Source organism: Paramormyrops kingsleyae, chromosome 2 (genome assembly GCF_048594095.1).
Source record: "Paramormyrops kingsleyae isolate MSU_618 chromosome 2, PKINGS_0.4, whole genome shotgun sequence".
NCBI classification, from domain to species: Eukaryota; Metazoa; Chordata; class Actinopteri; order Osteoglossiformes; family Mormyridae; genus Paramormyrops; species Paramormyrops kingsleyae.
Window position 1 is genome coordinate 16,417,636 of NC_132798.1, and position 27,860 is coordinate 16,445,495.

The 27,860-nt window shown below is 44.9% G+C and overlaps 1 protein-coding gene across 3 annotated transcripts; it reads left to right on the plus strand.

Annotated features, from left to right (window-relative positions):
• Position 1: 1 nt before the first annotated feature.
• LOC111856589 (sodium-dependent phosphate transporter 1-B-like) lies at positions 2-27,696 on the plus strand. Of its 3 annotated transcripts, XM_072706747.1 has the most exons (12): positions 15,766-16,185; positions 16,878-16,952; positions 17,736-18,452; positions 18,545-18,685; positions 19,072-19,157; positions 21,158-21,254; positions 24,524-24,643; positions 25,310-25,522; positions 25,632-26,160; positions 26,258-26,443; positions 26,531-26,615; positions 26,717-27,696. In XM_072706747.1, exons 3-12 carry the CDS (start codon positions 18,104-18,106, stop codon positions 26,870-26,872), a joined length of 1,962 nt encoding a protein of 653 aa, XP_072562848.1. In that variant the 5' UTR covers positions 15,766-16,185; positions 16,878-16,952; positions 17,736-18,103; the 3' UTR covers positions 26,873-27,696. The 3 variants fall into 3 exon arrangements, with proteins under 3 accessions (XP_072562850.1, XP_072562848.1, XP_023692452.2); XM_072706749.1 differs by lacking the exons at positions 15,766-16,185; positions 16,878-16,952 and adding an exon at positions 2-83; XM_023836684.2 differs by lacking the exon at positions 16,878-16,952.
• Positions 27,697-27,860: the final 164 nt, after the last annotated feature.

Below are 27,860 nucleotides of genomic sequence, written 5' to 3' on the forward strand. Positions count from 1 at the left end.
AGACAACACGCCTAGAACTTGCTAGCTAGTAAAGATAAGTATGCAAGAGCAAGGAGGGAAAAGGCAAAAGCGAGCCTAGACCGGTGAGTTCCACCATTCAAGGACATACTCTCTTTGTCCCTGACTGAAGTTTCTAGATTATCAAAATATTTGTGTCTAGCATGAGCTGTTGTTCAAATAACTAAATACTAGAAACACGTCTCATATCTTGCAACATGCCCCTGACTAAATTATATCTAGTTTTCTGACTATTTCAAAATCATCTTTTAATCCTTACACTTTTCAATTAGCGCAATAAAAATTAAACGTTTTGTTCGTATATGACAAACAGAACTACTCTGGCGGTCAAACTGGATGATAGCACTGTCACATTTTACTGGGAATGTTTGTAAAGAGCTCAGCTAGGTTTTCCATCCTTTCCCATAACTAATCTGACAGTTTCAGTGAAAATCATTATTAAAATGTGGCTCCGCGGGTCCGGTTCAAATCCCGTGGTCTGCTAAATATAAACGTTGAACTGCGTGCAAGCAAACGTGCGTTTCCCCATAAATAGAACACGGACCGGTTTGTCCAGTATCCACAAGAGGGCGCCGCAATTCACTTACTAATTCATGTCCCGTGAGACCAGCGGTGACGTCACCACCTGAACACCTTCCAGTGAAATACAGCAGCCCGGACAAGCCGATGGCGCAGTGGGGAAGGACACCATCATTAAGAACTTAACGCTAACATAACGGCATATCCTCTACTGATAATAAACTGCATCTAATAGTAACTGCTCTATAGCAATTTCCTATCCTGATGTGTTCACTCGCATTATGGATACTTTTGAAAACGGCTAACTTAGAAAGATGTATGCTTATTTAAAGAATATGTCTTGTTGAAATTATATTATACAAATTAAACATGTAATTCCTTTAAATATAAAATACTTTGTATTTGAATACCCTGGTTTATGACTTGAATGTCAATTAATTTTGGCTTAACGCTGCAGGACTATTTTTGGCACGAGTACAAAGACAACGTCCCCTTGAAGAGTACATTTTTGAATTAATGGGTGGTAAATTCAGATAGACTATTTCAACATGTGAAGCACGTTTGGTAAGAACAGCTATCCCCAGAGGTTGTGCAATGTTTGAAACTAGTTTAGACCAGGTTCTGCAGTTATTGTGCGGATGGAGAGAGAATCACTAACAGTGTAGTGTAGAAAAAAGAGAGGGAGGGAGACGGAGAGAGAGACAAGGAGGGTGGAGGGAAGTAAAGAGGGAGCGTGGGTCAAAGAGTGCATGAAGGAGAGGAAGAGTCAGAAAGTGTGTGAGAGAGTGAGGGAGACTGAGGGCCAAAAGAGAGGGAGAAGGGAAGGGAGGAAAAGAGAAGAATGAGAGAAAGATAGAGCTTGGGGTGGAGGTAGAGAAAGAGAGTAAAGTATGTGTGCCAGGTAGTACTTTGATTGTAATCCTTTAAATCCCCTTTCATAGATAAAGCTGACCATGGGGGATATTTAGCCTTGACATTTACAAAAATCTTATTTACAAATAAATTTAAGCTCACTCAACGTAAAGCTGGATGTGTGCCTTGGTGGTTCGGTGGGTAGTTCTGCCACATTCTGTTCTGGCCATTGTGCGGCTCAGGGGGGGCAGGACTCTGTGCCCTTAACCTCAGACGCGCCAGGGTCTAACTGACCCTGCATTGTCATTACTACGTGACTTCGGAGAAAAGAGTCTCCGAAATAAATAAATGTAAATGTGGTAGGGATCGGTGACCTGTACTACGAAGCGGGGTTACTGGCTTATCGAGGTAACTTGTCGGATTTAATGTACCACAGTTTAAATAGACTAAATACTCGTTCAACTTACATTTTGCCCAGACTACCTTAAATCCGACAAGTTACCCCAATAAGCCAGTAACCCCGCTTCGTAGTACAGGCCACTGGTGTTACTTGCGTGGAGTAACGTACGTGCCGCCTCCTTGCGTCAATTATCGGCGCTAGTACCTAATATGCGCGCATATTAAAACGCGAAGTGCTCTCAGTACACAAGGTTTACATAAAAATACGGAGAAAACATAGAACATAAAGATAATCCATTCCCCTTGGAAGACAAGCTTCCTAATTACCCACCATTATCGCTGCATTATGAGACGATATTAAATTATGTGTTTTTTTTTCACTTCAGTGCCATTATGCTCTTACTTACTAATCCAGTGATGAACGGTTGGGTGTTGTTACAACCTGCTTTCCTGCAGTCCTCCCATAAGCAATGACCTGAATTTTCATGCTTATTTTTGTGTGTACCCCCCCACGTGCAATCTGTGTGTGCTGCATGGCAGCGAACAGCCCCCACCTTACTGATTACAGGGTATTGTTTAAAGCCATTTGAAAATGTTTTACTCCATAGTGGTGCATTTTCCTGCTAATGACATAGTTACGTGGGACTGTAATTTTGTTGTGTCTCCTAAAAACAATTTAGTTGCACAACAAATCCAGGGATTTGAAAGGCGCGGTATATGTTTCCAACCAATTTTTACTGTTAATTCATAGATCCCCAAGGCTACAAGCAGGGGATCCAGGATGCCAGTTTTCATTAGCGTAGTCAAACATATGTACTGTACATGTTGTCCGTAGGGAAGGGCGATTTCAGTTTGTAACGGGCAAAATGAAAGATGAATAGATTAAATCCAAATGTGATCAAGAGTTTATATATTGCAAATGTCTACCTATAGAATGTAATGTGTACGTAAAATGTAACTGGTGACTAGACTCTCAGCAAAGATAATCACGGCAAACTGACATTTCGTAATAGTCTGTGTTGATTTTGACCTGCTCTGTGGGCACTAGTTACATAAGTTAGAAATTCTCTTCAGGTCTGACTCGTAGTACAACATGTGGGCAAATCCAACCGTGAATTTTCATATCTGTGCTCCCTGTTTTGGCAGAAGCCGTTGTGGGTTTGGTCTATGCTATTGTTTTTGTCTAGATTTTTCTGCTCTATAATGAAAATGAGCTTGGGAGGGTAGAAAGAAAACGATGCCGTACAAGGGACAACCTTCCTTTTCCCAAAATCATTACTATATAAGGCATTCTTTGTGAAGACACTTTAAAGTTTCACACAATTATGTGCTAATATCTAAGACTTATGTACAAGAAAATGTAATTTCCTCATGTAAGATTTACCCAATGAACAATCTGATGGTTCCACTGCTCACTTCAAACACCTCTCCTCCCAGTTCAACTAGCTTTACAAAATTGTCATCATTATTGTTATTTTTCAGTAACCGGTTTAAATGCAGATGGATTTTCCCCTTTGTGGTGGGTCTCTCAAGAGGTTCCTTTCAACTATCATGTTTACCCTGTTTGTAAACTCCATGTGGTGATTCCATAATTACCCAGCAGGATGAGGCCCTCCATTTTGTTCAATCATCTCATTCTCATTATTTCACCCACTTGGTACTAACACCCGCAGAGCGATCCATACTGGTGTGCAGCAGAACCAGGACTTTGGGATGACCAGGCTTTTTCACATTACGCCAATTTGGGTTCTGATTAAAACCAGAGATTCAAAGAGGCAGAATGAGCAGTAGGTGATGCAGTGATTAAGGACATGTGAGGGAGTGGCGGGACACCACAAGGGGGAATTCCGTTGTAAACTTCAATGACCTTGAATAACCAAAAGTTGTAAAACACACATGTTGACGTTGACAAGTAACATTCTGCGGCTAGTAATGCTTTTAGCATCGCCTCTCCCGTATCTTTTCTGTATCTGTAAGGATCCTTTTGTCCGCACGCTCTCCATGTGCATATCTATGGGTTTTGTGTCAATTGCCCTTCTGGGAGTTTCTGTCTATTTCATTCCTTCTGGCTGCCTGTAGTTCACGCTACATAAAAGAGGACAGACTGAAATCGGATCTCCTTACCCACTTGAAAGCCAAAATAAAATAGTCGTGGAAGATCCTTTGTACAATAGTAATGTGTTACCAGGTACCTGCTACCTAATCCAGGGATATTCCTGCGGTGTCTGAATGTTACACTGACGTTTGAAAGCCCAGTACTTTTCCTGCATTTTACCCTCTCAGCCTTTGTTTTTTTCCCCACCTTATTTTTCTTTGTCTGTTTTTCGCTTCTGGGCGCTTTCCACTCTCTATAACTGTCCTTTCTTCATGTAGAATTGCCCACACTCCAGTCCCACTGGGCCCCATGCCACTGTGGCGACTTAGGCCCCGCCCTCACCCCACCCCCGGCATGCCATTGGTCCACTGAGTTCTGCTCCCCAGAGCACCTCGCCGGCCTCCCCTTACTACAGCGAAAGGCATGCCAGTATCGCGTTGCTCAGCTGCGCCGTTTTGCATAAGTTTGCTCAGGCCTGAAAGCAGGGTGAGCTGCTTCCTGGTGTTCCTCTCTCGGAGCGTCTCCCATTCCCAAACACCTGCCCTGGCTGGATCACGTTACAGTGTGCAAACCCCTGTCGCCAGAGACCCCGCCGAACGCTTTCGTTTATGAAAACATTGGCAGGCACCTGAGCAAATGAAGATGATGGTAAAATAAATTCATTTCTCACTGGTAGCGCAGGCCTGGAATCTATAATACATAGAAGATCAGAGCTGCTGTCATTTGATGATTCTAGAAAAAGCTGGGTACAGAAGATCAATCAATAAACAACCAAAATAACGTCTATTTTCTTTTATACCAGAGTAACAAAGAGGTGGGTTTCACTCTACTTTTTCCATGGGTGTCCGTCTCCGATGAAAAACATCACACGGTGCCCTGGGTGGCCCTATTGATTCAATTGTGTGTTTCCAAACAGCTCCAGTTCTAAAAGGCCAAAAAAAAACTAAACTCTTCAAAAGAAAATCATGATAAAGCTCCAACAGGCAGGGAAGCATCAGGAAAATGTGCAAAGCCTTCAGACCTGGAGACCTGAAGACTGCAGGGGTAGGAGTGGAAGTTTTATGTCTGGTGGTCATGTGACTGAGCTGTCAGTCATGTAGGAATAGTGTCTGTACTTGTTAAAAAAAAAACCCTTTGGCTCACTTTGCTGAAGTTCATGGGGCCCGGGGGAGTTATGCTGTGTTCGTTTTCACAGCATTAGCATGTTATTGTGACGGGAGGGGGGGCATCCTCAGCATACTGGAAGCCAACACAGGCTCAAAAAGAAGCCCATAAATTTGTGGAGCAGCGGCCATGGTAATTAACATGTTCTCTGAGTCAGCGTGTTAACACTGCTAAGGTTTCAGGCACTGAACCCGGATCAGTTTCAATACGAACCTTTTTCCAGCTGGTGCAAAATTCTGAGGGCTTCAAGGGCCTCGTTTCGTTCTTATTACACAAACTGGCGCACCCCGGGGGGTGAAGGGGGCACATTTTCACAAGCTTATCATGACTATCAAACAGCAGCATGTGGTCTGTAACCCTAAGTCACTAAATCGTTGCTTCTAATAACCTCCTGTAGCCCCTTTTATTATTATTATCATTCTTACTGTCTCTGTTTGTGGGCGTTATCATAGCTCAGTGGATTATGGCCACATATGATAGAAGGTCGCCAGGTTGATGTTCCCAGGCTTGACAGAGTGCCTTCACCTTTGGGACCCTGAGTAAAGGCCTATAGCCCTAATTACTCCAGGGACTGGCTGACCCTCCTCTCTCAACTGGACGCCGCTTTGGATGAAAGCACCTGTTAAATAAATAAAAATGAAGAAATGCTATTTGCGTCATTACTTATTTAACACCATGGTCAAAAATTTACAGCTTCGGTAGTAGATCGTGGGTATTGCTAAAATCGCTACACTAACGCTTCCTGTCTAAGGAAGGCAAATAAAATTGCATTGTTATAACACACCGCAGCTGCTGATTTTGACTGGGGGTTCCCCCCCATGATAATGACTTGGATAGCGAGGTCATCTGTCAATGTTCCAGATCCTCAGGGGATGCATTTCACTTTAAACTCCACAGAGACGCTAATTACCCCATAAACCTGCACTTAATGTCTCTCTTTGTTAGCAATGCCCTTACAATCAGTTATGGGCAATTTAAAGCAATAGTAATTTTCAAATGCTTGGCATTTATTAAGGATTTTATAAGAATGACTTTGCTCATCAGTGTATGGTTTGTGTTTATGTAGGGATTTAATGTAAGTCAGCTGTGGATCAGGTCTCAGTTAGCCAGGTCTAAGTTAGCCCCCCCGGTGAAAATGCTACAGCTAAACAGATGAGACTCATCCCTAGCTGGGTGCAGTGATCAGCGTCACAACGTCACTGTTGCCAGGAGGTGTCTGACAGAGCTGCTGTCAGACATTCCGACGCTGTGCTGCTGTTAAGGAAGTCAATCCTCATCCATGATCTGGAGACAGACCGTAAACCATAGACCACCCAGTTCTTTACTGTTTTGTCCATCGTCCATGTCTAGCGAGCTTCAGGCTCCTCCCGGCTTCTGCAAGCTCTCAGATATCCCATTGCACGTTTATCGTTTCACGGTTACTTTCGAGCTACACGGTCTTCCACCCTGAAACCATAACCCTGAAATGTCATTCTGTCACATAATAGATCAGCCCATCACCATCTTTTAATCACAGGAAGCCTGGCTGTCTGTCCTCCCTGGTAGAAGATCAGCTGGGACATTCCCTCTGTGTTGTTCCAGGACGCTGGTATGAGTTGAGGATTCTGAGCAGTGTGGGCCAAATGCTGAATGACTGTAGCTGACTTCCTCTGGTACAGGCCGAAGAGCTTGCGAGAGAGAAATGCGATTGGCCGCATCTATGTGCGCTTTATATATAGGCATCGTTTACTAGCCCCAGACGGCACAGCCTGCATGTAAACACCCTCACCTGACTCTGGGATATTTGGCCTGATGGGTCTGGCAGCCGTAGGAATAATTGCGGACACGCGTGGGTGAGACACGGCAAACCGCACTATTTCAGCTCAGAGCCCATTTCCTGTTTTCAGTTTGCGCTGAACGGGAGCATCAAGGCTGTGGGGGAGAGTGCTGGGGCCACGGCAGTGTGGCGTCGCCAGAAGAACCTGCAAATGCCGCTGGCTTTCCTGGAAAAGGGAAAAGTGCAGTCATGCCGTTAGTGGGAACCAGTGGGCGGCTACAGAGCAGGACCTTCAGTCGGGCTGGAACAAGTGACAACCAGGGAAAAGGCCATTCCTGCCTTCCAGAACCTTCTCTGGTGGCCTTTCCAGCTTTCTCTTTGTGTTTAAAGGATTCCAATTTCCTTATAGCTGCAGATGTTCGACATTTAGCAGCCAATTTTAGACCAGCCGACCTGCAAATTGCAGTCTTTGCTGCTTGTAAATGTTTATTGAAAACCAGGATCTTACTTTACATATGTGAGAGCATCTTGGCTGAGTTTATGTACCTTGTTCAGAAGAAACGCCTTTGAGTGTATCCTATGAGACAGAAGTGTTGTTTTTTTTCCCTATTTTGTTATCTTCCATTGTCTTAAAATTCTGTATTAAAAATAATGATGCAGATTAGCTTGAAAAACTTTTAACATTTCTTAAAATCTTTCAGAATTAAACACATTTAGCACAAACAGCTCTCGGTCTGGTCTTGAGGAAGCTGTGTTGTTCAGGTCAATCGCTAGAAAATTGGGCCTTCTGTTGTATTAATGAAGTCAAACAAGCAGGTTGTTTTACATAGTTTCCAAATAGTTATTTGAGTTAAAATAAGTAAAAAAAAAAACATGTAATGTTTAACTTTTAACATAAAATTTTAGAAACAGTGTGCGGAAATGTCCAGTTTTGCCCTAATGATCCCCGTTAATGAACACACAGATACAAGGACCAGAAGACTGTCCGTGTCACTCCGCATTCATGTGATCTGGGCTCCGCAAACGGTGCCAAGTCAAACTCTTCACATCCTGAACTCACCACCTCCTATTTTAAACTAACTCCTTGCGGAGAAAGGTGAGAACCGCTTACGTCCAGGGAAAGTCATCATCTCATAAACAAACTGTAAGCATAAGCATACAGTATTGAGGAGCTGGGTTTCATAGCAGCCTTGAGGAGAATTATCATCACCTGTTTATTTTTCTTATTTTAATTACTACTAATGTAATTGTTTATTTTTAACTAGTTTATTTAGCTGATGCTGCTGTTTAGTGCTACTTGTCCTATTACTGAAACCTTGTCTAATCTATGTAGACTGCAGAATAATATTACTGCATTAATTATTAGCTGTTGCTGTATTTAATAAACAAACCACAAATTACTCAGGCACATTTATTTTCCATTTTAGAACATTTTGTTTACGTGGCAAAATGGTCACTGCCAATGTTCTGCATCATTTTTTGTTTCCCTGGCTAAAATAATAAACCCAAGATAAAGTTTAACAGGGCATTTAGACAGTGCTCCGGGGGTCAGAGGTCATTCGGAAAACCGTCCTCTCCTGATCATGTCAAGCTAACAAAAGAAAAACTGTTCGGAAAAATATAAAACCAGTGGAGTCAGCATTTTGCCTGCTCAGTTCCAGTGACTTCCGTGAACTGCAAGGGCTGGATTTAGCTTTACTATTAATGGATGATTATTATTAGTGAATTACAGTTGATGCCTAATTGTGGGGCGTGCAAATGCACGTCAGAGACTCATCAGCCCCGTGCGATTAGCCAGGCCCCTGCACGCACCATGGTGTGCTTTCGTGCTACTGCTGCCAACGCTGTTTTTGAACCTGGGTGAGATATGGATGGATTCATATGCAGCGACTGACTGCTGGCCGTCTCAGAGAAGAACGGAACCACACGAGGGTCTGTAATGGATCAAACAAGCCACGCATGATGAATAAGACCCATCCACGAAGAGTGTGTGAAGATGACGAGAGATAGCAAAGTCATGTATGTGTTCACGCAGGAAGTGAGGTCAGAGATAAGCTGGGAAGGGGTGTGAAAATCCAGGTTTTAGCACGTTTTTCAATTAATGGTTGTAGCTTAGGAGTATGTGGAACTGAGCAAGGGGCAAGTTACGTGGAAGGGCTAAAATTTAAAAACAAGCTTTACACTGGGACGGCAGCCAAACCCGAGAATCCCTATTGCTCCTAGATAATCCTCTCTGGACTCCTTTCCCATGCTGGTCTGCTTAGATGTGGATATTTAAGCAGTCTGAGGGTCCAGCAGAAACCTGAATCGCCATGGGGTCACCTTCTCGGGACCTTAATCACCGCCGACCTGCCGTCTTTGCTTTTTTCCCATGTTCCCACGGAAGACCTGTTCTGTTCTCCGCATTGTTGATAGGAACCTGTGGGGCAAGTTGAAGTTGTAATTAATGCATGTTGATAAACAAAAGCCTTCTGAAACTATACTGCCTGTTGCCTGGCGCCACAAGAGCTAAACAATGTAATTATCGGGCTATTGTTGAGGTAGACCCACTGTGAGCAAGATGCTTCGCGTTTAATGAAAAGTTGAAGGCAACTTGGTAAGACTAGTAAACATGCCTGAAGCAAACACATCCTCAGGTCATCATCTCCCTGTATGTGATTTACAGTGGTGACATGTAAACATTCTTTAGAGAGAGACGACAACAAAGGAAACCGCAACAAAACAGCACAACAGAAGCTTTTGTTCTGTGTGACTACAGAGTGAAGAGTTGGTCCAGATGTCCATAAGAACAAAATGGAAGATCGATGGTGCTTTTCCACTAGCATACAGGAACCAGGCTGTACCAGTACCACAAAAATACACCAGTTACAATGCAAGTCCAGCATACTTTGATTACTTGGTAATGGTGTTGTTGGGTTTGGAGAGAGACAGTGACATAAACCCAAAGAAATACTTATTTACTGTTCCCATGGTGTACATTATGATCTACTTAGGGCTAATTTCCTAGCACGTCTGTGAGAAATGCCGTGTTATGTTAGCATCAAATGCTCACAGAATTAGCATTCACTTGTGTAAATTAGCATTACAAATCCATTTCGTTCAGCTGTAATATACTACTTTTTAAGTAGGAGGTTGGAAATTTTCAAGTTCTGAGTTATCAGGAATGCATCGATACATCACGATGTGTGATGCTACTAATAATGAATAATTTATATAATATGCTCTTTTTTCTTTCAGATAATCCATGCATATCGATACAGAACATCAGCATCTCCGTGTATTTCGAACAATCAGACTGTTTTGACACGCGTTCAGTCCTGCTAGCAAGCAGGACCATATGAGCGCTGGTACGAGTCACATAATTTACAATGGAAAACTGTCTCTTCACAGTACGGCTCGGGTACAGCTTGGTTCTTGGTGGCAATGGAAAAGTGCCACAAATTCTGTGCCACTCTTTGTGTCAGGATGCACAGTCCTTGATGGTTCTCGTGGAGGTGAACCTCTTTGATAGTCCTGTGAAGCTTCTGTGGTTGATTTGTAGGAAGTTTACCCAGTCCCGTTATTACTGAGCTCTCTTCTCGCCAGTCCTGAATTTTTTGTTAATTCCATGTACTGTCCTCCCCTGGTGAGCTCCCCTGGACCTGGCCCATGTGTGACGATGCAGTGCTCAATTAATCTAGCACCAGGTGACGCGAGCAAACGTGCTGCGGGGACAGACTGTGTCAGCAAGTGGAACGGGTACATGTGTCGTGAATGATAAGCGATGGAGAGGAAGAAAAAAATCCAAGAGAAGGCTATTGGTTCACATCCTACAGCGGCTGGTGCAGGTTTCATTTGCATTTATCAGGCTGTACAAATATGGTAATTTGTAAGATAAGATAAAAGAGTGTGGTAATAAAGTGACTTTAAGTGCAGAAATTCTTGCTACAAATTCCCTGGCCTGTAGAAAATTATCTTCAGTCCATGTTCTGGATTACTTCTGTCATGAATCCAGATGGTGTTCAAGACATTTCTTCAGGGTAATAGGGTCTCAGTAAAAGAAAATAAGCAATGCAACATAAGATATGGGATAATATTTAATTAAGTTCTTGAGGTAGTCATAGAGCAAACTTAGAGCAACTATTTTGAGAAACTCTTACAGAGCCTTCAAAAACGAACATCAGCCCACAAATGTATATTTCTGTAATGTAATGTAATTTTACTCTATTCATTCTGTCTGTTTAGAATGACAGGTAAAGCTGCCATCTGTGATTGTCAAGAAAGGGCCACTTTTTAATTAATAATATATTTCCAGCTCTGCAGTTTTTGATCAAGGCCTCCATTTCCACCAAAACAAACAGGGTCCTCAGATACATGGTTTCTTCACACAAATCACCAGCTGGAGAAGCCATTTTTTGGGCACCACAAGCAATCAGCTACCTACAAATGGGTGACTGGACCATAGGATTGCTTGCGTGGCAGTGCCATTATACTAGGTACAATTAAGTTCGTTGTTAGCAAATGAAAAATTTAAGAGCGGAACCGGAGTACAAGGAACTGGATCTTTATGTTACTTCTTGTTTGAAGCTGCCTGAGGGAAACTTACGAATCGACAGATCAAGAATCAAGAACTCCTACATTTATTTTTCTTGCATTGTTGTCACAGATTTACCAGTCACACCAAAAAAATTAAAAAATCTTGCATTGCAATGGGAAACAATATTAGTTGCCTTGAAATTTCATAATGAATCGGTCAGTTTATCGCTTTTTTCAGATGATGAGTTAGTGCTCCATGTCATCTTATGCCATTATTATTATGGTACATTGTGCTCTAATTATGTGATATTGCAACACACTCTGAATGTCAAACAGTCTGCATGCCAGTTACACTGTTGTTTAAACTGAAACATATGTTGTATGTTGGCTGTATGGTCCAGCTCGGTCCTCTTTTTTTGTTGCCAGCAGTATAATATTATTATTATTGCTTAACAAACATTTTTATCCAATAGAATTTACGAAAGGCTAGGGCACAAATACCAGGACTTGAACCTGCGTCAGTCTGGTCACGGTTTCCAGTTTTTATCCCCTGCATCCCCTACCTCATGTGTTGGGGGATATTCCAACCAGGGGTGGGCTACATTCTCTGGGGGCCCTAGGCTGACATGGGTAGGGGACCCCCTAAGGGGGCCATTGGAGAGTTTTCGGAGCCAAAGTGAAATGAGAGGGAATCATGAACAAAGGAACATAAAGAATATTCCAATCAGAGCACAGGGTGCCAGTGGTGAAGCTTAACTAGTCAGGGTGGGGGCAGGAATGCTGCCGGAAAAATTTGCTGATGGGGGGGAGGGGTGTATCACGCCAGAAGATCGATTGGTCAAATTTAAGTAGTTTATCCTTCCCCTCTTTTGCTTAGGTTAATTAGTCTCGGTTTTTTTCATACATTCTCTCCACTTCTTTTCACAAGTTGTCTACCACTCTAGCGAGACAGTGTCAGACATGGGAGATGTGATGCGAGACAGTATCAGACATGGGAGATGTGATGCGAGACAGTGTCAGACATGGGAGATGTGATGCGAGACAGTGTCAGACATGGGAGATGTGATGCGAGACAGTGTCAGACATGGGAGATGTGATGCGAGACAGTGTCAGACATGGGAGATGTGATGCGAGACAGTGTCAGACATGGGAGATGTGATGCGAGACAGTGTCAGACATGGGAGATGTGATGCGAGACAGTGTCAGACATGGGAGATGTGATGCGAGACAGTGTCAGACATGGGAGATGTGATGCGAGACAGTGTCAGACATGGGAGATGTGATGCGAGACAGTGTCAGACATGGGAGATGTGATGCGAGACAGTATCAGACATGGGAGATGTGATGCGAGACAGTGTCAGACATGGGAGATGTGATGCGAGACAGTGTCAGACATGGGAGATGTGATGCGAGACAGTATCAGACATGGGAGATGTGATGCGAGACAGTGTCAGACATGGGAGATGTGATGCGAGACAGTGTCAGACATGGGAGATGTGATGCGAGACAGTTTCAGACATGGGAGATGTGATGCGAGACAGTTTCAGACATGGGAGATGTGATGCGAGACAGTATCAAACATGGGAGATGTGATGCGAGACAGTATCAGACATGGGAGATGTGATGTTACTCTTGTATCTTTGTACCATTTCCTTCTTGTTATTTTGTGCCAGTTCGCTTGGCAGTGAACAGCCAGTAAAATCTAGTGGTAGAAGAAAGTTGGGAAGTGCAAAGTCTCAATGTAGAATAGTCCATTACAGCTGGGATAGGGGCAACTTTGTCTGTACTGCAAACTGTCACTAAAAATGCAAATAGAATACATGTTGCTATCATTTAAATGATCATATTATGCTGTATCCTTAAATGTAAGTTTTAGAAATTCTGTCTTCTGCCCCAGGCCTCCGGTGCCTGTCTACCCTTGCCTTATCGTACGTCTGCCCCTGATTCCATTGCCTGACTCCAGCAAAAATCGATACAGTATTTATGGGAATTTTACAGCTACACTCAATAATGCGGTGACACTAGAAGTTACAGCTTAGCAAATGTTCCCGAGTGAGAAATTTCCCCCGTAGCATCCCAGTGCAATTTAACCAAATTCCTCCCCTAAAGTCAAATCCCAGACACTGTGAAACTGCCCACAGAAATAAAATAAACTGAGAAGAATTATACGGATGGTACTTTGTGGCAGGTCTCGGCAAGACACTGCACAGAAACCCATCATTCTCAGCAAGCAGACAACAGACTGCTCATTATATCTAACGGTTAATGCACTGAAAACAAAGATTCAAATTTTTCTCAAACCCAGGACTTGCTCAACCCAGCCACTTTCTGGGGCCTGTGTGTAAGGGATGCTGTTGTGCTTCCCTGTGGTTTTCTCCTGTCTGCAAACTGCTCGAATGCCTCATTACTGGAGAAGCTGTTAGTAGCTCAGGAATTTGGCAAAACAGAGAGAGAGAAAAAAACGGTCAGGTGATTCTACCTGAATTACACTGTGTGCCGTTTGCATGCATTTAAAACCCATTCATCCATCCATGCTCTTATCTTGGTCGAGGGTGTGAGGATCTTTAAAATAACTGCGATACACTATCCTATCTGGGTACTACATTAACTATGCCTCACTCTGTCCTGTTAAAATAAATCCCAGAATTCATCCAACAATACAGACGTGTAGGTATGTGGGAAAAGGCATTTAAAATAGTTAATCTCCTTGACTCAGTCAGGTAGAAAAAACAGCTGGCATTATTTGGGCGGCCTCCCAACCGTTTTATCATCTGTACAACATCGTGTTCTACGTAAGGTTTTATTGCTACCTATAAATGCGGTATGCACTGACTCGACTGAGATTTAAAAAGACACCTTGTGTTTACCGCTATGGCTTGCCCCAGCGCCATAGTTTAGTCAACAATTTCGTATTTGTTGAGTGCATGATTGCATTGCATTTAATGCAGGCACTTTTCCAGTCTAGGTGATCGAAGTATGAGTTTAGAAAACTATTGGTCAGAGCAGCTGTAATGCATGAAAAAACAAGCTGCCTTTTTACTGAGCTGCACACAACCACATCTCGTTATTGTTTTTGTTACAGATTATTATTCGCTAAATAAATTTTATTTTGAAAGGGATACAATTGTCCAGGGGAAAATAAAACAAATCCATTCATAATTATTCTAAACCATATAAAATTGGTATGTATCAAAGACCCCGTCCATCTCACAAAGACATTTACTTTCATACCTCGTGGCCCAGCATAAACTGGGTTTATCCGGGCCAAACCCCAGCGACTTAAGGCGACATTACCTTATTTGGAAATCCGACTCCGCCTTCTATTTGATTATGACGTAAGAAGGAAGTCTCAAAGGACCCGGAGCATAGAGCTATCACGCGCTGCCGGCGTGGACTTGAGTGTACCGTCTGTGCTATCTCCGTCAAATCCAAATTAATGGAAGTCTCCGGCAGGGGACCTTGCATTCATATTTAATTTCCATGCAATTATGATGCTTGCCAGTAGTTTTAAAATGTAGACAAAAGGTAAACGTAAACTGACCCGTGTTGGTATTTCGTTCAAGTAATACTGTACCTAGCTACTGCGTTTGTACTTCAGACATGAAACAGAGCAAAGAAAATGCCACGTCTTTTCATTCCAGATACGATTTTTATTCATATCCGTTATCATTTCTTTTTTTCGTTGGACACATGATGTGATGTTTGCCAGTCAGGTTTCTGCGTACATGCAGAAGACCTATTTAGTAACTCAGTGGTCAAAATGTGGAAGTTGTGTCCTTTCTGGATTACATGATTTAAGAGTTACACTTAATATGTTCCATACGCATACACATATGTCTGTTGCGTTTTATGTTAATAAACCCTTCGTAGCTTTATTGTCATTAAGTCATTATCAACGTGCTAAATTGAAGGCAATATGCATGTAAAAAGCATATATCATTTTATAGCTATAGATAAGTTAACATTTACGGATAACAATTAGCTATTAGTTCAAGTATACAATTGTAAAATGATACAATATTTAAAGTTAAAAATCATAGAAAAGTTTGGAATGTCGACTATCATGCTCCTCCACCCACTATGAAAACCAAAGTGGAGAATTTAACACTGACAGTTCACGTGAAACTCGACACTGTCAGTGGAAATACCGCGACAACCTTTGCCGTACCCTTCAGCATTAAACAGATATACGTGCCTGTAAAGCAAACCATTCAACACTCATAGCTCTGCATATGCACCTGGATATTACAAATTTAAGTACAATGGTTTGCTAATGGGATAATTGATTAGCACTTTAGCTGATACGTCAGTCGCTTTTTATCCATGCACACGTAAATGTAAGTGTGTGCTGTTATCAGTCTTTATAAGCGCTTCAGTATACGTTTAAATACGTTTCCGGATTCGGCTTCATGCGGATGTTGTGGCGGGTCGCAAAACGGAGTGAACCAAAGGACAGCCGGTTCATTTAATCTGTATTTTTTTCTTATGTGGAATATATACAATAAAATTGGGAGACGCATCGCTATCGATTATTAACTGAGCAGCGGCTACGTCGGATCGCGGTGACGCGCAGAGGCGAGTCCCTCAGCCTCCTCCCATTTCTAGGACATAAATTATAAGGACGCAGGCGATCGGTGTCAAAGCGCAGAGGACTCGGTCTGGGTCGTTCGGCGAGCGAAAAGCTAAATATTTATCAAACAGAAGCGTGAAGTTTAGGGAGCGTCCTAACAGTTCGCCCGGAGCTCCTAGGTAGCGTTTGCTGCGAGCTGCGGTGACTTTCATTTTCTGGAGCGAGGTCTCTCCCGCGCTTCTTTCAGTTCGAGCGGGATATTTTCTCATTCTTCACAAATAGCCGTTTTTAAATTTGGTAAGTATGTTTAATTTATTTTTTTAGTTTAAATATATGTTATTTTTCGTTCGGTTTTTGACAATAAGTGTGTCACTATCTGGTCAGGCCGGTCCTTTAATTTAGCAGGCGAGACAATTCATTAGGACGAACTGCGGGATTTTTTTAAAGGACATGTAATGTTCTAAAAATTTAATTTTCATTAAATAACCGGGATGACTAACTAAAGTAAGAATGATGAGCGCGAAGTTGCATCATAGCGAAAACACGTGATCAGAGCGTTTCGGATCGTAGTAAAATAAGCGAATTTATCGGTAATTGCCTCCTGACAAGCTTCGTTTATGAATGTGCATGACAAAGTACCGGGTGTTCTCCAGCTTTGCTAGTTGTGGATGTGTCATTTCCAGTAAGTTCCAGTAGAATGTGGTGTATCTATCAGGCAGGGCAAGGTTGAAAATTCACTGATCGGCTGCAAATTGATAACTCCAGAAATCGGATTTCACCTTTTTCATATCTATATATGCTTTTGTATTTCAAATAAATAATATGCAACTCAAGTATCTATATTTCGTCAAATGAATACAGTTTGTTAATCATCCGCCTTTTGGAGGAAGTTCGTCCTTTATACCTAAGCAAAGGGGGATGGGTGTAAGCCGGGTGCCGGCCGACCAGTTTCCGTCTGCACTTTCTAAAGATGTCTCATATGTCCGCAGCTCTTTAAGGACAAAAAGGCCGTGCGACACACGACTGAAAACGCGGCTTAAATGATGAAAATGATGGTTTAAATGGTTAGTGTTTTGTCGTGAATGCATTTTTTGAAGGTTCACTTTAAGATTTGCACCAGGCATATGGTGTGGGACTGGAGGTCCAGCGCGTTAAATATTCCAGCCCTCAATGTCCCCTGTCTGCTGTCTCGGCCAGAATTAAATGGATTTATGAATTCTGTCACATGGTCGTTTCTTATAGACTGATGTCAAGCTTCCCCATAGTAATGAGTGATTAGGAACTTGTCACCTATGCTCGTAATAAAACGATCTATAGATTATTTCTAGAATAGGGGATGTTCCAGTGCAGGCTGAACAAGAATTACAGGTTAAGAAACAATTTTCATTTAATGCAGGGATCTTGAGTAAATCTGCGCCTGGAATTAACACTCCTTTGGCAGTGGAATGGCAAGCACCGGGGAGAAATCTGCCAGACGTGATCCCAAAGGCTTCACGTGCCAGAGTCTCTTTAGCTGCCTAATCATATTATTTACATATTATTCCATGGTCCCATAAATGGCCGGGAAACAGGCTGTCAACAGAATCAGCTGTTGCGGTCTAGAGCAGTGTGAATGGCAGGATCATGATAACGCAGCCCATTCAGAGGACTTACTCCCTGTAGTAGCCCGTACATCGTGCCCTTGTGGCATCACCTTGTTGTGGTCTGTCCACCGTTCGGCATTCGTCGGTTCCGGCAGTCACCGCCAGAGACAACAACGTCAGGGTCTGGGGGAGCGTTTTATGTGTTTAATGGTGCTTCCAGAAAAAAAGAATAATATATTTAATGTTTCTCCCTCTTCATTTCAGGATGCGGTTCGACTTCTCCACAGTCCTGGCTGCAACATGGATGCCTGTTGTGGCCGTTTAGTCTCAAAAAGCTACACAGAGCTGAATATTATCTGTCTGCTCAGGGGATAGCAGTAACTTTAACCCCCTATCACATCCGTTTGCTTCTATTTAAGGCCAAAAAGGAGCCAAATAAATTATTTTAGTTTACATATTTATCCGAATCCTGTAGGTGAAAAGTAGAAACCTGCAGAACTTATTTATTTTGAAAGCATCAAAGCACTAGTACCTCATTTTTTTGTAAAGTAATTCTAATTTTGATAAAGAATATATATTTTTATATAAAAATAATTTAATTTATTATTAAAAGGGTTAGTTAATATTTAGAGATGGAATCGACTACTCTGGCCTCGCTGGTTATGGCCACCACGTTAGCTGTGGCCTCCCAGTCTCCGCTGTCTGATTACCTGTGGTTGGTGGTGTTGGGCTTCATCATCGCCTTCATCCTGGCCTTCTCGGTGGGCGCCAACGACGTGGCCAACTCCTTCGGCACGGCCGTGGGCTCGGGCGTGGTCACCTTGCGGCAGGCCTGCATCCTGGCCACGGTGTTTGAGACGCTGGGCTCCATCCTGCTGGGGGCAAAGGTCAGCGAGACCATCCGGAAGGGCATCATCGACGTCAACATGTACAATGGCTCCGAGCCCCTGCTGATGGCCGGCTCAATCAGCGCCATGTTTGGTGAGCATGCGTCGAGGGAATCGTCCATGGTCGCCCGTGCTCGTTCCGCTGACGAACCCAGAAACATCACTTCCTACGCTTCTCCGTTCCAGGGTCTGCTGTGTGGCAGTTGATGGCCTCATTTCTGAAGCTCCCCATCTCTGGAACCCATTGCATTGTGGGAGCCACCATTGGTTTCTCCCTGGTAGCAAAGGGTCAGCAGGGGGTCCATTGGCTAGAGCTGCTCAGAATCGGTAAGGGCCCCCCCCCCTCATTCCAATCCCAGCCTCACCGCTTCCATAGCAGCATAGCAGCCCTACGCCATAAGGAGGGAGGCCTTTAGCCTTTAGCAGGCATGTCGACAGAAGGTTTAAAGAACTTGACTTGTTTCAAAAGCCAGAATTGGGATTACTGTGAACAAGTTACAGACTGTTTTTCAGTAAAAACTATCTTTGATAAATTGCTATAACATCATAAGTCTCTTTTTGGTTGTCTTTGGTGGCGAAAATGAGCATGATCATGCACTTTTTCCTTAACGCTACAATTTTCTTAGTGTTAATGGCGGTCCCACTGGAGTCCCCTGGTTGGTGTGTGAGGTTCTGATCTGTCAGGTTCTGACTGTTCTATCTGCTCTCTCCAGTGGCCTCCTGGTTCCTTTCTCCTCTGCTTTCCGGTATCATGTCTGCTGTTCTCTTCTACTATGTCCGCAAGTACATCTTGAACAAGGTAAGGGTGTGAAACTCCTCTTGATATAGGTCTTACTGGGGGGTGTTTTCCTGGATAAGATTACCTGGTTATTATCTTATGGTTTATTTAGCTAATGGATAATCATAAAGAGTTCTTTATTGCATTTATTTATCCTAATGATGGCATTGTTGCCAAGCCGATTGATAAGCATTTGTCTGAAGACTGATAAGCATAATGACAGGGAGCTGACATGGAGAGTGGGGACATGCAGTTCGTAAACCAAAGGGCGAGCGCCACAAAACATTTCACAGACGCATCCGCCTGTAAGTGACACTTAAATAATAGCATGTGTTGCTAATACGGGAAAAAATGTGGCGAAATATGGCCCTCTCAGTTTCCTTCTCATCCATGCTACCATGTGTCCGTATTCACCTGCTAATAGTTTGATATGAAAGATGAGGTTCCCACGAGCCATGGCTGGTCATTCTTCTGTCCTTGAAAATTTCTCTCTGAGACTGGCTATGCGATCCCTCAAAGGTTAAGGACAGAGCTGAAAGCCCCTTCTGGGTTGGTTTTAAGAGGCTGTTAAACTTTGACCTTAAACCTTTGATCACAGCTACAAAAATAAATAAATCGAACAGTAGGTGGCGCAGTGGTTAAGGAGAGTGTTCTCCTGTCCTGATTTATAAGTTCTTGAGCTCCTGTGGTCAGGGATTCTAATAAATCAACTGTATGTAATGTTTTACGTTGTTCCTACTTAGCAGATGTTTAAAAAGCGGTTTTAATAAATGGGTTATGCAATCAGCCCTCCTCTCACGCCACTGAGGGGAGGAGTGGGTGCCTACAGCAAAACTTGTTGGTGCAGTTTGAATGCTGCTCTTGTTGCCCTTCCAGTACTGGGGGGCGTGGGGCATAAAATGAGGGTTGTTCCTAGCTGCCACTGGCAGGAAGCAGGTATTTACGTGCTGTTCTGCAACAGCCATTCGTTTGTGCACCAGGGCTTGAGTCCCTATGATCAGTGGGCTAGACTGGAACCTCCCCCCCCCCCCCCACCACCAACTCGCCTCTTACTCACTGTCGCCGCGTCAGCTGTGTTTCCATAGCAACTTCCAGAAGCGGCGTCGGGTTAAAACTCATCGTTGAGACAGTCATAGCTCCCGGTGCATTTTTAAAAAATGTATTTATTGTTCGTGACAGGTCATGTGGAGATGTTCTTTAAGATTGGGTATTCAGCTTTTCTGCCCTGGTTTTGTGGAAAGTCATGAATTTGTAAAAAAAAAATGAAAAAGTAAATAAATAAAGGATAAAAAATACTTTTAGGAGCTACGCTGAAGTAACAGGAGTTAATTCAGACAAGATGTCCAAACCTGATATTTTGTTCTTCCCTAAAGAAGTTGGGGATAATGGCTTTTGGAGCAAAGTCCAGCATTTTGGCCAAGGTCACAAAACGGAAAAGGCAGATTTTGTCCTGGGTTATGTCGTCCTGCCATTGGCAACCCCCCCCCCCCCCCGATTAAAATGGGCCATGTTGCAATCTGCCCCAGAAGTCCATGTGAAGAGCTTAGTCAGACTTCCTGGCGTGTGTTGGGGGGGTGGTTTGTACAGAATGTACACAGTGACTGGGACCTCAGGGTGCTGGCTGTTCACACAAGGACACCGGCAATGCGGTCTTCGGGCCGTGTTACATTCTCCAAAAGATCCATCCATCTTCTCAGCGCTTACCCTGGTCAAGGGGCCTGGGGCCCAATCTAGGTGGCTGCGCTACACCCAGGATGGGATATCAGTCCATCTCAGGATACGCGCACACACACACACATGGTATCTGTGTCTTTGTGGACATCATTCAAAAGCCTAATCCCAACAATGATAACCTTAACCCCTACCCAGCCCTAACCTTAATCATAAGTAACCAAACAGAATATAAGACTGTTGGTATTTTTAGTCACAGTCACAGATTTTTGTAAAATTGAATTTCCCTATTTTGGGGAACCCAGTAGATCCCCATCTGATTTAACGCCTTCTGCCCCCCCCCCCCCCAGGAGGACCCCGTCCCCAACGGGCTGAAGTCCCTGCCCGTCTTCTATGCTGTGACGATGGGCATCAACTTCTTCTCCATCCTATTCACGGGAATCCCACGTAAGTGTTCATAGCTGTCTGTCACCTCCCTGCATGGGGAGCCGGTAGCATTCACGGTGTTCGTGGATGACTCGTTGTTGGGGGGGGGGGGGGGGGGGTGGGACCTTTGTGAAGGCTTCTGCCAGGCTCTGCGTGTGTGTATTTTCATTAAAGACAGGTGTTAACGAGGAAGCAGTGCGGAATCTGCCACAGGTGTGCATTGTCAGTAGGGATCTTTTATTTACGAGCTGTTTGACTGGACAGCTTGAGTTTTTAATTATTATTTTTTTAATTTGATTTTTCTGTTGACTGTACGCGCCACTGCTTCTTTGAAATTTGTTACGGCCTTTATAATTTGTGCAGGTGTTTTTTTTTTGTTTTGTTTTTGTTTTTTCTTTCTCTCAGTTGCCGGCCTTAGAGAGCCCCTATTAAACACACAATCTTCGTTCCTCTTGTTTTCACTTGCAGGACTGACCTATTCAAGGAGTCACCTGGCCTGGGTCCTTCACTGAAGGCTGCAGGCCGGTGTGTGGCAAGACTAGCGCACACACACACACACACACACACACACACACACACACACACACACACCTTCCAGCCACTGAAATTCAGGAGTCCATACTAACACTGACTCACAAGTAGGACTAGGCAGAAGACTAAGTACAGGAGCTTCCCAGGGTAACTTCTGGGAGCTGTTTTATCCAACTTTAAGATGTACATGGTTTCACTCAACACTGATACACCTGTTTTATAAATAAGCATTAAACAGAGGTGGATAGTTCAAGTCCAGAAAGTAAAAATCCAGACCAAGAATCTGTTTCAACCAACCAGCTGAGTACTCTGTGACTGTGACTCTTTATGCTCATCTGGTTGGTTGAAACAAATTCTTAGTCTGGATTTTTACTTTCTGGACCTGAAGTATCAACCTCTGCATTTAATCAGCCCCGTGGCACACAGGCTGAACCTGACGGTCTCGGGGAGCAGGAGAGATTCATATACGCTGAGTATGTTTGCAAGAGGAGTTTGAATCAGGACATTTAGCCTCATTTTAGTATGTTTACAGTGGCAAAAAAAAAAGCTGCATGAACATCTATCACCAGGAGCAAAGTTGACGATCCCTGCCGCTGAGCTCGGAGATAGTGCTGCAGGACCAAGGGCAGCAGCTGAGCTCAGCAGAAGAGACCCGACCCTCACCCCTAATTATCTCCCCTATCCTCGTCCAGTCTGCTCCCTAAATCTGCCTTCTCATTTCTTCTCTCTAATCTGCCCGGAAGCCGCTCCTTAATTTCCTATGTACCGTTAGCTGAATAAATGGAGACTAATGAAACTAATGACCATCCTGCAGACACTGACCAAATAACAGTGGAGATCACCAGCGTTAGCACCATGCTAGCTAAGCACTCGATGGCGTCCATTTAAAGGATTTAGTTCCTTAAAATGGCCACGTCTCAATGCCCTGGCTGACCCCCTTGGCGCCGACCTGGTTAACGTTAATGGTGGCGGTCACCTGTAAACTGGACTTTGCTCTAAAGTACAAGCATGTCCGCGGTTCGTACCGTGTGGCGATGAAGTCTGTGTCTTGTGAGATGACCTGGAGTATTTAACAAGGCTTCACCGGGTCTTTAAAGTATCATGTGATTTCTGCAGAGCAGAAATGTCCGGCCAAATGCTTTCTGAATTCAGGACTGTCACAGCTCTTCCACACGATTCCTTCTATGCTTTTCTGAGCCTTTCCTCTCTTTCCTGTCCCCAGAAAAACTTCACAACCATAAAGACCATAAACGAAGGCAGACAAGAGTAAAGGACACGATGGTTCCTCTGCAAAACATTTAATGAACTTAGTAACCTGTGACCAGCCCGTCACTCTGTAATATGGCCCCCCGTTGTGCACAGACGCCCACGGTCATTTTGGCTGAGTGGGGTGAGTGTGTAAGTCTGCCTGCGCTGACCCATGGTGGCGCAGGGCCCCATGGTGCCCGGAAGCTCCGGTCCAGACCGGGTGCGCCGGTGAGCTGTTTGCGGAGCTGTCTGTCGGGCTTCCTGAGAGAGAGAGGCAGACGGGTGTTTTTAGACGGGCGCGACATTCCGCGGTGCGGTTCGGAGCCGCTTGCCCACGTGTTGTCTCCTCCTCTGCCTGCCTCGCTTGCCAGACCACTGTGGCTTTCCCAGTTATTTCCCAAGTTCTGCGCTTCACACTCCTCTTGAACATGGGCAGTGAGTGGTGGGTACAGGAAGGTCATTTCAGGTCAAAGCTTCTGGTCTCTTCGTGGCGATGTAGCAGCTGCCAAGCGGCCCCTCGAACCCAGCACACTCTGGGATCCCGCTATCTGAGCAGTGCAAGTGCGTGGCATCGTTGAGATAGACTGTTTCTGAATCTACGCAGCACCCCCACCCCCCACCCCCGTCCCCTCATGACTTCTGGTGAACACTTATCACGAGATCCGAGGAGGACGGAGGGCGGTATGGCTACGTTAGGCAGGAACCGGCGCATGCTTTGGCTGCCCAGATCGCCCCCTGCTGGTGATTTGACTTACACTTATCTGAGGGGCCCAGCTGGTGGTTTCTTGGTATGTGAAGGTACAGACTTCCCAAGAGGTTATGAAACGCCCCACCCAGCTGATGGCCAGTGATGTCACCGTATCTCCCCCGTTTTTCTCTCTTTCTCTCTGCCCTTTCTCCTGGGGGAGTATTTCAATGGAAAGACTCCCTTTATTCGCCAAGTAGCCCACAGTGTGGGGTTAGATTGGTGGTGTGAGTTGAGGGTTGCTTCTCTCCAATGTGTTGTGGGGTGACCCTGCTGAGTCATAGCGGATACCACCACCACCTTTCCTGGTTGGTTCTGTTGCATAACCATGAGCGAGCATTGGCCCCGGCCCTTGGTCCTCTCCTGCAGCCCTCTGTGGGTGAGGTGTCCTGCCCCGTCACTGTGTGTGTGTGTGTAACGATGTCGAAATCGTCCTCCCATGCTTTGACTCACAACATCGCGCTGTGTACAGTGTAAATTTCACAACTCCGCCATCCACCCGCTCTCTCCCCCAGCTTCCTTCCCTGTGTCATCCTGGCAGCTGTTGTGCGGTGCTATGAAGTACATGCTAAAATTTTTTTTTAGAGCAGCACAGCTGTGGGTGGACTTCCCAACTTTCCCCCCCCCCCCCCCAAAAGAAAGAATCAACTGTAAAGCAGAAGATCTGGAGCCCATCTGTACGTGTTTAGGATCGGGGCCCTCTGCTCCCCTTTGTCTCAACACGGCCTCTGTCTCTCCCTTTGTCCCCCCCCCACGGCCGGTTTAGTCCTGGGCTACGATGGGATTCGCTGGTGGGGCATACTTCTCATCTCCGTTGGCTGTGCCATCCTCACGGCCATCCTCGTGTGGTTCGTTGTCTGCCCACACCTCAGGAAGAAGATCGAGAGTAAGTGGACCGCCTTCGAGTCCCAAGACTGCCAACCGGCTGCGCCGGTCTCTCCTCAGACCTCTGACCCTAATTGTCAGTTGCCTGTGATATTCACCTGTCAGTCTCCCTTTAAAGCACCACAGTAAATGTGGAAAGTGTATTTCTATTAATGCCACACACAGGTACTATTATGTAATTATAGCAACAAATATGAGAAATATGGGTGGATCAGGAATTTGATACTTTATAATAGTAGTTTGCTCATACCTGCATTTTCTATACGTAATTATTTTGGTGTAACAATGATACAATGTTGACTTTCTAGAAGAATAGTTGAATTGAATAATCATAGGTGGGGTTTTGTTCCCGTGTCTGAACAACCTGTGATCTTTCATATCTTAAGGAGATGCGGTATTTTGTTTGGGTTAAACCACTTTGCGCTTAAATGCCAGAGGTCTGTCAGACCGGTCTTTGGGTTTGACCAGGGACCTGAGAGTCAAATACACAGAGTTCACCGTTAAGGTCACATTGATTCATAATTAATTTACAAGTTCTGCAAGTGGTGGATCACACAACTGCCGGGTGCTGGACCTGCTGTTAGTTCAAAACCGCCTTCCTACTTTGCTTTAGCTAACGAGTCCTTCTCACTCATTTGACCCAGTTCTTCCACTGCTCCCCCTGCAGGTCAGGTGAAGTCCAGCCCTTCTGGGCGCCCCCTAATGGAGAAAGACCCCCTGAAGGTGGCCCCCGAGGATTCCCCCAAACCAACAGCCCCGGCGCTGCCTCCCCCACGTTCTCCCCCTCCCTCGGAGGAGCGTAGGGTGGCTTTCGACATCGGTGACTCAGAGGAGACTGACGATAAGGACATCAAGGATATCGGTGGATCAGACAGCAATGGTATTGGCCAGTGTCTTACCATGTCCTTCTGACCACATCACTTGATGATTTATCTCCATGGTTCCAGCATCAGGACGTTGTAACTGCATTGGGTCTCTCCCATCTCCAGTTCACCAGCATCCTCAGGTCCATTTCAGCAATGGCTGCATCCACGTTCCTGGCAATGGCTACAGCCAGTACCACACGGTGCACAAGGACTCAGGCCTCTACAAGGACCTGCTGCACAAGCTGCACCTGGCCTCGGTGGGCGAATGCCTGGGCGAGTCGGGTGAGCGGCCCATGCGGCGCAACAACAGCTATACCTCCTACACGCTGGCCATCTACGGCATGCACGGCGACCTGCGGCCCAAGGAGCCTGAGGCCCGACCTGCTGGCAGCAGTGCCGAAGACGGTGAGCGCAAGCGTGTGCGCATGGACAGCTACACTAGCTACTGCAATGCCGTTGCTGAGCCGGGCGTGGCGGAGAGCCCCCCAGCGAGCCAGGTGACCGTGGATGTGGGCGATGGGGCCAGCAGCCAGGGCTCTCTGGAGGATGACGGCCTGGAAGAGGACCGGGCCGAGGTCTCCATGCTCTTCCAGTTCCTGCAGATCCTCACTGCCTGCTTTGGCTCCTTTGCACACGGTGGCAATGATGTCAGGTGGGCGGCCGTCGTGTCGACCTCTTTGCGTGCCGGTGAGGTGTGTACGCCATAGCAGAGTTTGGGAGTCACCCCCCCTGTTCCTTCCGCTCCTCAGCAATGCCATTGGGCCCTTGGTAGCTCTGTGGCTGGTCTTCTTCACTGGGAATGTGGCTTCCAACGCCCCTACTCCCATCTGGCTGCTGCTTTTTGGGGGCGTGGGCATCTGCGCCGGCCTGTGGGTATGGGGGCGCCGTGTCATCCAGACCATGGGCAAGGACCTGACCCCCATAACCCCCTCCAGGTAACACCCACTCCTGAAACCAACATGTATTTGGTGAAAATTCTTTATGCTTAGGCTGGTTTATAATCTTGTTTTTTTTTTTTTTAGTGGATTCAGTATTGAGTTGGCCTCGGCCGTGACTGTGGTGGTCGCTTCCAACATCGGTCTTCCTGTCAGCACCACCCACTGCAAGGTAACTTAGCGGAAGGGGGGCATGTCCATGCTGGGGCCGCCATCTTGGTTCTTCACCATGCTTTGGGAGGTGTGTGTCACTCAACCTTTGTCCCCACCCAGGTGGGCTCTGTGGTCGCCGTGGGCTGGCTGCGGTCCAGGAAGGCAGTGGACTGGCGCCTTTTCCGGAACATCTTCCTGGCCTGGTTTGTGACGGTGCCGATTTCAGGCCTCATCAGCGCCGCCATCATGGCCCTGTTCACTTACGTCATCCTGTAAAGTGGGGCTGGACCCCGCTGTAGCACCCCTCCGCCCCGTCTGCGTTGGGAACCAGCTGCCCCTCCCGGTTCCAGCTTCCCCCGGCTTTCTGTAAATAGCCAGCCACCCCACGCTTCCAGAGGGGATCATGTAAAACTTTTGTATGATTTTATTATGTTGTATGTAAAATGAGGTCCATTTTTCATTTTTTTCACCAACGAGTTAATAATGAGAACACTTGCATGCAGTATTAGCCTTTAGCAAATAATGACTAGTTGACTTGGTGTACACCTGAAGCTTGTTATAGTCTAGTGTACACTAGTTTATGCACATTATGTAGCATAGTGTAGTGAACACTATGAAACAACACAAACTAAGTGCCATTTGATCCAGTTATACTTATCATTGTTTACCAGTAGGAAGAAAAAATGCAAAAATCATGCAAATATGTGTTTTTCATTAACCCTTTTGTTTTGTAGATTGCCGTCACTTGATAAAAAAACAAACTGCTTTATTGATTGGGAGGGAGAGACAACTTGTATTTCCCGAGAACTTGATTACACTAAACTGTAGATAAAATGAGGGGAACTTTTATCTTGTTCCTTGTACAAGTTGAATCTGGTCCAGCTGTGTTTTCTTCGAACCCGGAGCTGAATGCTTTTTTCCTTTTGTTGTTTTTAAGTATGGAAGGTACAAGGAAAGCTGGTGTAAGGTCTGACCTACCGCTGCTGTAGACACTTTCATTTTATTTTGGTACCAAAGACTGGAGTGTTTCCCCTCACACATTAACTGATTTAGTCTTCCTATAAAAAACAATTATGGAAAAATAAACCATTTAAACTTCAGCTTGCTGCACCTTGTCTTTGTCTTTTTCTGAAGATTGTGTGTGTGACTTGAGCCTTTCCAATATAATTAATGGAAATTAAATGAATTTAAATTGAACAAATTTCACCTAAATGTCATGGTGAAAATAAAAGATAATCATATTTGGAGTATAAATTTCTTTAGG

Excerpts from the sequence above, each read along its gene's own strand:
- LOC111856589 (XM_072706749.1), top strand. The coding sequence starts at position 18,104 with ATGGAATCGACTACTCTGGCCTCGCTGGTTATGGCCACCACGTTAGCT. Across the intron at positions 21,255-24,523 it reads CCTATTCACGGGAATCCCAC|TCCTGGGCTACGATGGGATT; the intron begins GTAAGTGTTCAT and ends CGGCCGGTTTAG. Across the intron at positions 26,161-26,257 it reads CACGGTGGCAATGATGTCAG|CAATGCCATTGGGCCCTTGG; the intron begins GTGGGCGGCCGT and ends TCCGCTCCTCAG.